General features: G+C 45.5%; 1 protein-coding gene across 2 annotated transcripts in view; it reads left to right on the plus strand.

The window, feature by feature from the left end:
* Positions 1-14,395: 14,395 nt before the first annotated feature.
* Positions 14,396-14,670, plus strand: part of TXLNG (taxilin gamma) — a 42,297-nt gene continuing 42,022 nt past the window's right edge. For both annotated transcript variants that reach the window (XM_075538852.1, XM_075538853.1), the window contains exon 1: positions 14,396-14,552. In XM_075538852.1, the coding sequence (XP_075394967.1) occupies positions 14,451-14,552 (102 nt within the window). In that variant the 5' untranslated portion in view covers positions 14,396-14,450. The remainder of the gene's footprint in view (positions 14,553-14,670) is intronic.

Genomic DNA, 14,670 nt, shown 5'->3' on the forward strand with positions numbered 1-14,670 from the left:
CACACAAAGCATTACAGAACATCAAATTCACTGACGAGTGGTGGGTGAATATATACAAATATATATATATTTGAAGTATCTTCATCCTGTCATCACAGGCACACAACTTCTGCCTGAGCAATCTGAGTGTCATGTCAAATTCGTTTCTAAATATTTCTGTGGCTGGCAAAAAGGGAGAAGTATATAGCCCATGCTGAAAATGGGCCAAATTCCTATGAGGAATAGAACCAGGGTTAGCTCAGAAGCAGGGTATTGGGTAATCTAACCAAACAATACTATCTTTGTTCTATGAAAAAGCAGAGTCCTTTGAACTACCTACAATCCTAAAAGCACACAATAAATATGAAATTCAACTCATTTGATGAAACAGTGCCCTTGGCTGTTCTAAAAGTTAGTCAGAATTCTTTTGGAAAATGCTCTCGAATTGACAAGTCAGGCTATGTATGCACTACTGTGGAGTAGACCTTGACGCATAGGGGTCTAGATAAGACAGAGTGACCCACTGTCAACCAGTCAACTGTGATTCATCTCAACCATATATTGGGTTTTGAAACAAATATTTATCTTTATGAGAGCAGATAGCCTCATCTTTCTCCTGTATAGTGGCTGGTGGGTTTGAACTGCCGACCTCGCATTTAGCAGCCCCAACATCTAACTCACAGGGCTCCTTACATCAAACTAGTGTGGTTCATTTCACTCCTTTTGACCCCTCCAGATAGGGATCTTATATCCCCTTAAAATTAAGTGTCCTCACCATCCCTAGAAAAGTATCCTTTAGATATAGCAAAACCAGAAAAACAAATGGATCTCTCTTGGAGGAAGAAGAGCCAGAATGCTCTACAGAAGCAAGGATGGCAAGACTTCCTTTCATATACTTGGGACATGTTATCAGGAGGGACCAGTTCCTGGAAAAGAACATCATGCATGATAAAGCAGAAGATCAATGAAAAAGAGGAAGACTCTCAAAGACGTGGATTGATACAGTGGCTGCAGCAATGGGCTCAAACCTAGCAAAGGTTGTGAGGACGGCTAAGGGCCAGGCCATGCTTCTTCCTATTCTACGTAAAAGAGCTATGAGCTGCAATGGACTCAACAACACTGAACAACGATGACAGCAGAACTTCCTTTGCAGAGCTTCTGTTTTCTGAATGCTGCTATTGTTTGCTCTGCATATGACTGTCTTGTGCTGGCTTCATCCCTTATCATGGAGTCCCTTGCAACTCATGTGCTTTGGAGTGGAACCGGTCCAGAGATTTTTCTTGGGTCCAGACACACCCAAGTTCCCTGCAAGACAGCCTGTTTAAACCAGCAGTACTGTGGAAGAGAAAAACCTGACAAACTATTTCCATAAAGATGACAACCAAGAAAACCTTATGAAGCATTTCCACTCTAATACACGGGGCCACCATGAGTCGGAAACAACTCAAGGGCATGAGATAACAATAACAATCTTTTTTTGAACAATAACAATCATTACAGAAGGAGATCAACAGAGTTTTCTTCAACGTTGTTGCTCTGGGAGCCCCTTATTTGGAACGGTGGTCTACCCACCATCTAGTAAGGCGTTTGGAAAATCGTAACTGATTAGCAAAGTTTAATTGTTTAGTGAAAATTCTCTCTGCAGCTGCTGTGGTTATCCGGGACTAATCTTGGTCTGTAAGGATGGAGCAGGACTGCAGAGGGACCTTCACACCGGAAGACTTTCCGAAAGGGGGAAGGGATTTGAGCCCATGAAGAGTTATCACCCTGGGACTTGCTCTGTGTAGATTAGAAAATGACTAGATCTTGCAGGGACAGTGAATCTATTTAATGTGGCTCTTCTTAGGCAAAATCTCTAATGCCTACCAAATGATCGTTCCCTGCATGGGTCTGGTAAGAAGGTGGGGGCAAGAGACTGATAGGATTCACCTGTGAGTGATCAGGCACAGGCTTCCCTGCAATGCCATCCTGCTGCATGTCAAAGGAGCCCTCTGCAAAGCATAAAGGGGGGATTTCATTACCAGCCACAGCCAGGAGTGGAGCACGTCCTCTGGACCCAAGATCCCTGCACAGTGAACCTCCTAGATCCAGAAGACAGTTACACTATTAGAAGAGCATCAGCAGAATCAAGAGTCAGAGCAAGGAACAGAGCCATGGACTCCCCAACCCACGGGGCAAGTAGACCTGAGTGCTTTTTGTGCAGGACGCTGGCTTGCTGCGTGAGGTGCCCTGGGAACTTAATTGGGGAAGTTGGTCTTGCTGAACTCATGGAGGTGGAGCTGAGTGCCTTTGGGCTGAGGTTTACTGGAGTGGGATGCCTTTGGACCCTTAATTCAGGGAACCGAGTTTGCTGCCCTATGGAGCTTGAGCTGAATGGCTTTGGGTAGAGGCTTACAGCGCCGTGGTATGCCCATTTGGACATTTATTAGGAGACTTGAAAGAGCTTTTTGACATGTGCTCATAAACAACTCACTGGCATTACAACTTAACTTCCTTAAGAAACCCTTTAATCATGAATTTTGTCTGCGAGTTCTGTGTAGACATCGCGAGGGATATGAGATCCTAGAGAAGTAGAGTACATGCCTTAGGACAATACAGATCTATTCAGAGCTTCTTGTGCTCAATGGGCATCAGTGAGAGTCTTCTCCAGGCCTGGCATTCTGTTGGAGACTGGGATCCAGGAGTAACATAGGCAGAGTGCCTGACCCTCATCTCTTTGACCACCGTGCAGGAAGAAAGAGTGAATTATCAAGCTGTTCTCCTGAAGAGTGGAGACTGCCATGACACCAAAAGTGCAATGGGCTAAGGAGGCAAGCAGAGGCCAAATAAGATACTCCAGGAGGCAGTGGATTGCATGGAGGGAGTCTCTCTCACAGACACAGCTCTTGAGGCTGATATATTAGGTCAAAATACTCCGCTACTAACACTCCAATCTCCCTACTCTCAAGTCCATTCTGACTGATGACAACCCTATAGGACAGGGTGGAACTGGCCCTGTGGGTCCCCAAAGCTGTAGCTCTTGATGGGAGTAGAAGCCGCCTCTCTCTACCATCAACTGACACTGGGTAATAAATGTCTCACCAAGTAGATATACCATATACTTATCCCTGTTTTCTCCCAGTGGCCAGACCCATGTGGCATGCGAGATTGGAATAGGAAAGTCGTTTGGTGATTAAGACATCAGTTACTATGCATTTCAAAAGTGCAAAGACATTGAGTTAGTAGAGGCCAAGACCTCCACTCCCAGTCGAATGGAAACTTGGTTAGCGGCACCATTATTTGTGCCATCCACTTTCTCCCCACATTGCTTGGATGAATCCTGCCAACTTGGTCTCTCTGATGCCCTCCCTTCTATAGGTTTCCACTATAGTTTTCTATAGGTTCCCATGGACACATTACCTCTTCAAATTTGTCAATCGCTCCCTTCATGTCAGAGGGCATGAAGGGGAGAGTAACAGACTCTCAATGAAGGAGGTGCAGTTTTACGTGGGTGTCAATTTCAGGGCTGGCAATGACCTGGCAGTCCAGGGATAGTCAGCTAACATGTACTGATCAAACAACCGGCAAGGCCAAGTTGTTAAGTAGATTCCAATTCCCGGTCACCCTATGCCTTAAAGCATGGAATGGACCTTCCTTGGTTTTCTTTGTCTGTCATCTTTAAGGAAGTTGCCTGCCAGGAATTTCATTCTTGGTGCCTCGTGGGTGAGTTCAAACCAGCAGCCTTTAGGCTAGTGAGTGTAAGCCACCCGGGTCACCCAGGGCTCCTCATCACTCATCGGGGAGTTCATATTCCGGGGGCAGACAAAACAAATGCTTTGCCAAATAGCTCGATGACGGTTAGAACACGAGGTTCCATGGGTGGCGTTAGTAGCTTGCTAACTAGAACAATAGATTTCAGTGACGGGCTCCTTTTGTTGAAGCGAGTGATATTCGTGATAAGTGAGATGACCAACTCTTGCATTAACAGACTCTAAAAACCTAGCACCACCTCTTGTCTGTCAGCTTGTCTTCCTGTGGTGGCTTGTGTATTGCTGGGAGACTGAACGCTATGTCACTGGTATTTCAAATCCAGCAGGGTCACCCCCAGTGAACAGGTTTCAGCAGAGCTTCCAGACTAAGAACAGACTGCAAGGAAAGGCGCGGCGGCCCCCTTCAGAGGAACTAGCCACTGAAGTCCCTATGGATAAGCATCAAGCATTGTCAGGGACTGAAACCTCATGAACAGAAGCAGAACATTGTCCGAGATGGGGCCGGAAGATGAACCTCTCGGGTCAGAAGGTGCTCAAAATATGATTGAGGAAGAGCTGCCCTCTCAAAGATCCATTGACCATCACGATGCAGATGAGAACAAGCGGAATTGCAGGACATTTTATTATGCTCCCGCAGAGGAGTCAAGAGGCAGTGTGCATGCAGAACAAGGGACTTCTGTGTCATACTTATTCTCTCTGTATGCTGAGGAAATCATCAGAGAAGCTGGACTAGATAAAGAAGAATACAGTATCAGGATAGTAGGAGGGCTTATTGCAGGTGACACAACCTTACTGAAAGTGAGGAGGACTTGAAGCACTTGCTGATGAAGATCAAGGATGGCAGCCTTCAGGATGGATTACAACTCAATGTCAAGGAAACAAAATTCCTCAACTGGATCAATAGAAAGAACAGAGAAAAGATTGAGGTTGTCAAGGATTTAATCTTGGTTAGATCCACAATCAATGCTCATGGAAGCAGCAGTCAAGAGATCAAAGGACGCATTGCATTGAGTACATCTGTAGCACAAAAGATTTTTAAAGTGTCGAAAAGTAGGGGTGTGAGGGGTGAGGCTGGGAGAGTGGAGGGTGAGTGGGTTGGAAAGGGGGAACTGATTACAAGGATCCACATGTGACTTCCTCCCTGGGAGATGGACGGCAGAGAAGAGGGGGAAGGGAGACTCTGGATAGTGCAAGATATGACAAAATAACAATCTGTGGATTATCAAGGGCTCATGAGGGAGGGGGCAGCGGGGAGGGAGGGGGAAAAAAAGACCTGATGCAGAGGGCTTAAGTGGAGAGCAAATGCTTTGAGAGTGATCGGGGCAAAGAATGTATGGATGTGCTTTATACAATTGATGTGTGGATTGTGATCAGAGTTGTATGAGCCCCTAATAAAATGTTTTTTTAAAAAGTAGGGATATTACTACTTTGAGCACTAAGGTGCAGTTGACTCGAGCCATGGGATTTTCAATTGCCTCATATGCATGTGCAAGTTGAACACCTAATAAGGAGGACTTTTGAAGGATTGGTGCATTCGAATTGCGGTGTTGGCGAAGTATCCTGAAAGTGCCAGGGGCTGCCAAAAGAAGAACTACATCTATTATGGAGGAAGTACAGCCAAACTGTTCCTTGGAAGCAAGATGGCCGGACTCTGTCTCACATTCTTTGGACATATTATCCGGGAAGACCAGTCCCTGGAAGAGAACATCATGCTTGGTAAAATAAAGGGTCAGTGAGAAAGAGCAAGACTCTGGACAAGATGGATGGACACAGGGACTGCAACAATGGGCTAACCATCAGAACAATTGTGAGGGTGGTGCAGGACTGGGTGGTGTCTTGTTCTGTTGCCCATGGGGTCGCTATGAGTCAGGAACAACTAACAACACCTAAGGACAGCAAGAACAAAAACCTAGCAACTCTGACTTCTGTCTCCTTGGGGATTATACTTGAGGCTCAACCTCTACGTGGTTCTGTGTCCAGCGGTTAACTCTGATGATGGCTACAAGGCAAAGGGAGCCTGCTTTTGCAATTTTTCATTTGGGTAGAGGGTTACTTTCATGCCCAAAGTTGGTCAGAGCACCTGTGAGACAAAAGAGCTGGAGAATGATGGGGCTCACAGGCCTGTGCATTGTTTCGGGCCTGATGGCTCATGGCTGTTTACTAACCAACCCTACTAATGGGGACATTCTCAGGTGATGGTCACAGTCCTTGAGCGTGGGGAGAAAGCCCTTTCCTCTTCCTTTGCCCTGCCCCCTTGTTTTCTTTTAATAAATCATTTTATTGGGGGCTGTACAACTCTTACCACAATCCATCCATCCTTTCTGTCTCCACTCCGCACTCCACCTCATTCACAATGATATGATTTTTTTGTTCTAGGTCTTTGATGCCTGATACCTGATGCCATCAACACCTCATGATCACACGGGCTGGTGTGCTTCTTCCATGTGGGCTTTGTTGCTTCTGTGCTAGATGGCCGCTTGTTTATCTTCAAGCCTTTAAGACCCCAGACGCTATATCTTTTATTTTAAAAATCATTTTATTGCGGTCTCATACAATGCTTATCACAATCCATCCATCCATCCATTGTGTCAAGCACATTTGTACATTTTTTGCCATTATCATTCTCAAAACATTTGCTTTTGACTTGCGCCCTTGGTATCAGTTTCTCATTTTCCCCCTTCCCTCCCCGCTCCCCCTTCCCTCATAAACCCTTGATAATTTATAACATTATTATTTTGTCATATCTTACACTGTCCTATGGGTCCCTTTACCCACGTTTTGTTGTCCATCCCCCAGAGAGGGGGTTATATGTACATCCTTGTAATCGGTTCCCCCTGTCTACCCTACCTTCCTTCCACCCTCCCGGTATCACCACTCTCACCACTGGTCCTGAGGGGCTCATCCTTCCTAGATTCAGTTCCTATCTGTACCAGTGTACATCCTCCGGTACAGCCGGATTTGTAAGGTTCCCCCTTTCCACCCCACCCTCCCTCTACCTCCTGGTATCGCCACTCTCAGCACTGGTCCTGGACGGATCATCTGTCCTGGATTCCCTCTGTTTCCAGTTCTTATCTGTATCAGTGTACATCCTCTGGTCTAGCCAGATTTGTAAGGTAGAATTGAGATTATAATAGTGGGGGTGGGGGAGGAAGCATTTAGGAACTAGAGGAAAGTTTTGTTTCATCATTTCTACAGTAACTCTTAATGAGAGTACATGGCTCTAGCTTTCTCATGAGCAAAAGCTGGTGATTTCCATTCTCATCCCAATTTGTAACTCTAAACCACCAAGGCTTCTTGAAGAAAGCCAGGCAGCAGCTATTCATTTTCGCACAGAATTCAAGAAGTAACATCTCTCTTTTCTACTTTGTAGTCTTTGGAAGTAAATCACTAAGTTGGCCTCAATTCCAGCGGGCACAATAACCTTTTGAAGGAAGCAGTGCGAAAGAATTTGTGAGCAGTTGTTGGATGCGTCCAGTCGATATTCAAGTCATAGGGACCCTATCAGACAGAGCAGAGCTTCCCCATCGAGTTTTCTAGGCTGGAATCGTTATGGGCGCAGCTGGTCAGATCTTTCTCCCATCCAGTGCCTGGGTGGGTTCATAAGGTCACATGTGCAGTTAGCAGCCACACTCTTAACCCTCTACTGCTCCACACCCAAACCAAGTGTGTTGTCCAGTTGATTACCACTCAGAGCAACCCTGCAGGATAAAACAGATGTGTCTTGTAGGGTTGTCTGAGCTGTGATTTCCTTTTTAACAACAGTTTTATTAGCATTTAAAAATCATTTTATTGGGGCCTCATACAACTCTTATCACAATTCATACATACATCCTTTGTGTCAAGCATGTTAGTACATTTGTTACCCTCATCACTCAAAATATTTGCTTTCTACTTGAGCCCTTGGTATCAGCTCCTTATCCCCCCCCTCAATGAACTCTTAAAATTTATAAATTATTATTATTTTGTCATGTCTTACACTGTCTGATGTGTCCCTTCACCCACTTTTCTGTTGTCTGTCCCCCAGGGAGGGGGTTATATGTAGATCATTGTGATTGGTTCTCCCTTTCTACCCTTCCTTCCCTTCACCCTCCCGGTATCACGACTCTCACCACTGGTCCTGAGGGGCTCATCGGTCCTGGTTTCCCAGTTTCCAGTTCCTATCTGTACCAACGTACATCCTCTGATCTAGCCAGATTTGTAAGGTAGAATTGGGATCATGATAATGGGGGGATGGGGAGGAAGCACTTAAGAACGAGAGGAACGTTGTATGTTCCATCATAGCTACACTGCACCCTGACTGGCTCGTCAACTCCCAGCGACCTTTCTTTAAGGGGATGTTCAGCTGCCTACAGATGGCTTTGAGTCTCCACTCTGCACTCACCCACTTTTACAATGATATGATTTTTTGTTCCTTGATCCCTTTGACAGCTCGTGGTCACACAGGCTGGTGTGTTTCTTCCATGTGGGCTTTGTTGCTTCTGAACTAGATGGCCACTTGTTTATCTTTGAGCCTTTAAGACCCCAGACGCTATATCTTTTGATAGCCCAGAACCATCAGTTTTCTTCACCACATTTGCTTATGCACACATTTGCGACTGTAACTCTTTATGGGAGTAAAAAGCCCCGTCTTTCTCCCAAGGAGTACCTGGTGGTTTTGAATCTTTAACTTTACAGCTTGCAACCTAACTCATACGCACTATGTCATCAGTGCTTCTTATGAGTGTACTGCAAATCAAACTCACTAACACTGAGTCATTGCTGACTCACAGAGACCCCCTTTAGGATTCTGAGACTGTATCTGTTTATGGGAGTAGAAAGTCCAGTCTTTCTCCCGTAGAGCTGCTGATAGTTTCCAACTGCCGAAGATGCAGACTGAAACCCAATGCGTAACCTCTGCATCACTTGTGCACTAGGGCTCCTTAAAAGACAGTAATGATCATTATTAACGTGGAAAAGGATTCTAATCTGATTTTGGATGTCTAATATTCTAATAAAACTAACCATTTTATTGGGGGCTCATAGAACTCATCACAATCCATACATATATCCGTTGTGTCAAGCAAATTTGTACATTTGTTGCCATCATCATTCTCAAAACATGTTTTCTACATGAGCCCTTGGTATCAGCTCATTTTCCCCTCCCTCCCCATCCCCCATCCCTCATGAACCCTTGATAATTTATAAATTATTATTTTGTCATGTCTTACACTCTCTGACGTCTCCCTTCACCCACTTTTCTGTTGTCCATCACCCAGGGAGGGGGTTATATGTAGATCCTTGTAATCGGTTCCCTCTTTCTACCCCACATTCCCTCCACCCTCCTGGTATCGCCACTCTCACCACTGGTTCTGAACGCATAATCTGTCCTGGATTCCCTGTGTTTCCAGTTCCTATCTGTCCTAGTGTACATCCTCTGGTCTATCCGGATTTGTAAGGTAGCATTGGGATCATGATAGTGGGGGCTGGGGGCGGGGGGGAGGAAGCATTCAGGAACTATAGGAAAGCTGTATTTTTCATCATTGCTACACTGCACCCTGACTGGCTCGTCTCCTCCCCAAGACCCTTCTGTAAAAGGATTTCCAGTTGCCTACAGATGGGCTTTGGGTCCTCATTCCGCACTGTCCCTCGTTCTCAATGATATGAGTTTTTGTTCTTTGATGCTTGATACCTGATCCCTTTGACACTTCGTGATCGCACAGGCTGGTGTGCTTCATCCATGTGAACTTTGTTGCTTCTGAGCTAGATGGCCACTTGTTTACCTTCAATCCTTTAAGATCCCAGAAGCTATGTCTTTTGATAGCTGGGCAGCATCAGCTTTCTTTACCACTTTTGCTTTGGCACACGCTTTGTCTTCGACAGTCGTGTCAGGCAGGTGAGCATCAAAGAATACCAGTTTAATAAAACAAAGTGTCTTGCATTGAGGGAATACTTCAGTGGAGGCCCAATATCCATCTTCCACCTTAATACTAAACCTTTAAATATATGCACACAGATCGAATACACCATCATCATATATACATATATTTACGTATGTAAATGCCTATATTTAGAGCTCTATAAGTGCCCTTTTCCTCCTAGTTCTTTCCTCTATTTCTTTTTACTTTCCTTTTGTCCCACTATCATGCTCAACCTTCACTTGTTTCAGTAATCAGTTCTTTTAGCATTTTATCTACATGTCATATAAATCAAGCATAATAGGAAGAGGTGACCAATTGTCACCATATTCAATTCTAGAAACATTTTCTTCTTGTAGTAATTGTTATTCATGTAACTATTGTTTTTAGAATCTTGACAAAAAATATACATAACAGAACACAGAGCATTCTCCAATTCCACAACATCTACTTGTATAATTCAGTGTCATTGTTTATACTCTTCGTGCTTTGCAGTCACTATTGATAGCCTTTTCCTAATTATTCTACCACCATTGACCTAAACTCAATGCCCCCTACACAGCAACTCTTTCCCCTTCACCTACGGTAACCTTTGGTCAAGTTTGGTTTCCTTCTTTCTTTTCCTCCCATGGTTTCCTTGATATAGTAGTCACTTGTTCTTCCATGGTTAAGTCGCCTTTAAAATGAATCGTATAATCACAATCAATCAGTTCTAAAGCTCCTTCCCCCCTCCCTCATTCATTGTTTGCTCCTCAAATCCCCTCACCCTCCCTACTTCCTGTTTGGGCGGGGTCTGGACCATGCAGCCCCTTCCTCCAGCCACTCAAAAAGACGGGTGATCTGCTGGACTTTGCTGTCCCAGCCTCCAGCAGTCCAAGGTGCTTATCTCTCTGGGAAGGGTTAACACAGCCCTTTCCCACTCACCTCTCAATGCCAGAGCTGGACTGTGCAGCCTCTTCCCCCACATTCCAAGAAGCTGCTCTGGGAAGGACTCAGACTCTGCACACCAGAAAGCCTCCCTTCTCCTATTGGTGCAAGCACCAGCAGCTCTCTTCACCTCATTTACATATTTCCCTGACCCAAATCCTACAAATATCCCACTGCCCCACAGAAGGGGCAAGACTCTTTGGGTCTCTGAACCCGCCCAGGAGCTCAAGATGCTCCTGTTACTTTCTCTGCTCTCCCTTCCCTCCCAGCAGCATTTCCCCGCCCCCCCCCCCAATAAAGCCACTCTTAACCTCATGGTCTTTGTCTCAATCCTATCTCCATTCAGTGTCTCAGTGTTGACCTCTCATTTCCCACCCCCCACCCTGACATCCCCTATCAACCCTTGCATCAGTTATTATCTCTATGCATCTACTCCTTCTGTGCTTCACACACTGGGAAACTCAGCGGAAACAATAAAAAACAAAATAAAGTGGTAAGCATAAAATAAGATTAATATAAAGATAAAAAGTACAAATAGTAAGAACGAAAAGACCACCATCAATATTTAAACAGAACTTGCGCCTAGAACAAATTCAGGTTGGGTCAAGTGGGTGGTCAACTGACCAAGGATCAAGTTCGATTGAGCATAATCAAGTTTACAATGATCTCCGTCCGTGAGACCTTTGCCTGTGGCCAGAGGGGGTCTGTCAGAGGCTTGATCTGACAAGATACTCTGCAGATGGATTCTTGGCTCCCACTGTCCACAACCTTGTACAAGTTGGATGTTCACAATGTAAGCTCTGATACTTTCCCCTTCACAGGTTGGTGTGCTTCTTCTATGTGAACTTAGTTGACTTATTGCTTAGATGGCTGCTGAGCTGTGATTCTTTGCACAAAAGAATTTTTCTCCCGTGCAGAGTTTGGTGAGTTTGAACCACTGAACCTTTGGTTAGCATTGCTGCACCAGGGCTCTTCAAACCCACCGTCTGAAATCCAAACGGGTGGAATTTAGACTCAGAGCGACCCACTAGGCCAGGGTAGAATTGCCCCTGTGAGTTTCTGAGACTGTAACTCTTTATTGCAGTAGGAAACCCCACCGTCTTTCTCCCACTGTGCAAAAAGATTCTTTCAAACCCACCATACCCAACATTAAAAGATGTTACAAAAAAATAAACAAAACCCACTGCCTTCCAGTTGTTTTAAAGTCCTAGCCTATAGGGTATGTCCTATATACCCTATGGGATTGAGAATAGCCCTATAGGGTTTCCAAGGCTATAATCTCTAGGCCAGCCAACTGACACGATTTTCTGCATAGGATCAGCTGGCGAGTTCGAACTGCAGACCTTCTCATAGTGACCAAAGTGTCACTATGATTCCCTTTTTAAGAAACCAACTTCCCCAAAGCCCCCACCTGCCATCTGGTTGATTCAGAGTCACAGTGACCCTATAGGGCAGATAACTGTTCCCTGGGGTTTCTGTGTATCTTCACGGGAGCAGATAACTTCAAATGTCTCCTGAGTAGTAGCTAGCTGGTGGGTGGAACTGCTAACCTTGAAGTTAATAGCCCAACACCTAACCCACTTTACCACTAGGGCTCCTTTTGTAAGAAACAGATCTCTAAATTTCCTATTTCTCCTAGGACTAGTAATAGCTGTGTTTCTCTTGAGCAATCAATTTGTTTTTATTCAGTGATGCTGTGACTCACTCAGTAAATTGTGTTTTCCTCTTTTTCTCAGCTGTCAAGAAGCTTTTAAAAAAATTGGCTCACCTCCAGCTTGTGCACAAAGCCTCAACAAGGCGTGTGCTTTCTGGATTCACATCACTCATGACCCCAACTTTTAATTTCTACCCTATTTCACTTTATTCTTATTTCTGCATATACATACATTAAATCAACAGCATACTGGTTATATTTCTAAGCCCGAGCCCCTCTCTTGGAGCTTGAGATTGTTTATATAAATTAATGCCATAACATATTTCCCTTACGACTTGCGGTCACTTGCAATAGTTCTTTGGTTTTCTTTCTTTCCTTCTTTTTAAAAATCATTTTAAAAAATCATTATATTGGGGGCTCTTACAGTTTCTATAACAATCCATACATCAATTGTACCAAGCATATTTGTACATATGATGCCATTGTTAGTTTACAAACATTTGCTTTTTATTTGAGCCTTGAAAGGGTTGCATCCGTCTCTATCTGACCAGGAAACCTGGTTTCCTTGAATAATTTTGAGTTTTGTTCCACAGATTTCTCCTTGAGAGCCCTTGAGACTATAGCCCTTAGTCACTGTCACCCATCCTGTCTGAAAGTGAAACTCACACACACCACCCTCCACCCATGGCAGCTCAATTCTCAGGCAGACAATGGGCCTATGAAGCAAACAGTAACAACAGGGAGGTACCCACACCTTAGAAAAACCGACTGTCTGAGATCAAAAGAGCAGCATTTACCCATGGATAACATTCAGAAGGCTTAAGAAAGGAAGAGGAATGGAAATAGGAAATATAGGAGGAAGTGGCTAAGTGATGTTACATTGAGGGGTTTGCAAACAATGAAATTAAACAAGAGGTGGATGAATGGAACACTGATGGTCTGCTCTGTAAACCTTCACACATTTCACAATAAAGTGTAAAAAACAGAGCAAAGGAGACTAATTTCTATACCACAGGGTAGTTGTAAGGAATGAGCAACAATGCATCTGACTCATGGTCGCTGCTCAATATTTTTGTGAACGGCCCCCCCTCTGAAAAAAAGTGTCACTTTGGTTGCCGAGGCCATCAGCTTTCTGTCATTTAGGAATGGGTTCATCATTTGCTGTCACTGATACTTCAAACTGCGCTCTAGTTTTGAAATTTCAGAGCTGGACTGAGGCGTTCTGCCCCTGAAACAAAATTAGTAATAATAGTAATAACCACCTCACTGCCTTCGGGTCAATTCCTGCCTACTCATACTGACCCTATAGGGGAGGATAGAACTGCTCCTGTGGGTTTCTGAGACCGTAAGTCTGAGTATAAGCCTCTTCTTTCTCTGGACCTGCTGACCTTACCATTAGCCACCCACTACGCCTCCAGGGTTCCATAGGAAACAAAACCTTTCCCCCAAGTGTACAGGGAAAACCCCCCTGAAAATTAATGGATGGGTTCTCTGTCATATTAAAATTTACTCTCGTGTATGCACCTGCTATCACTGTTTTGTATTCAACCCCACCTCATAAAACAAATGATTTAGCACAAGTTTTCACATGGAATGATTTCAGGTACAATGGCAGCTTTCATAGGCGCCTGTAAATTTCAGACGTTCAGGCGGCGAAAAATCTCTACTCGAAGGCTCAACAAACACCCCAACCCGTCATCAATCTCAGTGCCTCTGAACCAGCGGACGATTCAACTTTTCTGACGGGATGGGAAATCGAAAGCAAACTCGCCAACCCACGGGCGGGCGGTTAGCAGCGAGCGCTGAACCACTGCGCCACCAAGGCTCCACATCGGAATACCGCCACACACAACTACAAGACCCAGTAGGCTGCCATGCCCAGCGCAGCTGGTGGGCTTCCTTTCCCACAACGCTGCAATTCTTTTCCAACTCTTACCCAATTCCTATCCGGGCTTAGGAGCCGGAGCCGCAGAGCCTACTGGGCCTTGTAGTGCACTTCAGAGGCCCTTTTCCTTTTCCGCGCAGACTCGCCCGGCCTCTGTCTGCCCTTCGGCCCTTCGGCAGCCCCAACCCTTGCTTCACTGCTCCCCACCCCCATCCCGCTCCCTCCCCTCGGGGCCCAACCTCCTCCGGTCACGTGGACAGCACAACGCGCGGTGATTGGTGGCGGGGTTTCGGGGGCGGGGCCTAGGGCCTGCGATTCCGTGCCCCTTGTCGGGGTGCTTGTTTGGCTGTTGCCGTCACCTCATGGCGACTCGCGTAGGGGAGGCAGCTGAAGGAGGAGGCGGCGGCACTAAGGAGACGGCTGAAGGCGGACGGGGCGGACGGCGACTTAGCCCACGGCAGGCGGTCAGTTCTGGGAACACCTTGGCTGGTGCCAGGATGGGGAACGTACGAGCTTTCTTTCTCGGGGGCCACCTCTTCAGTCTCCCCGATTACCTTTAGCCGCGGGACGAACATCCGGTCC

The sequence above is a fragment of the Tenrec ecaudatus genome, chromosome X, assembly GCF_050624435.1.
Source record: "Tenrec ecaudatus isolate mTenEca1 chromosome X, mTenEca1.hap1, whole genome shotgun sequence".
Lineage (NCBI taxonomy): Eukaryota > Metazoa > Chordata > Mammalia > Afrosoricida > Tenrecidae > Tenrec > Tenrec ecaudatus.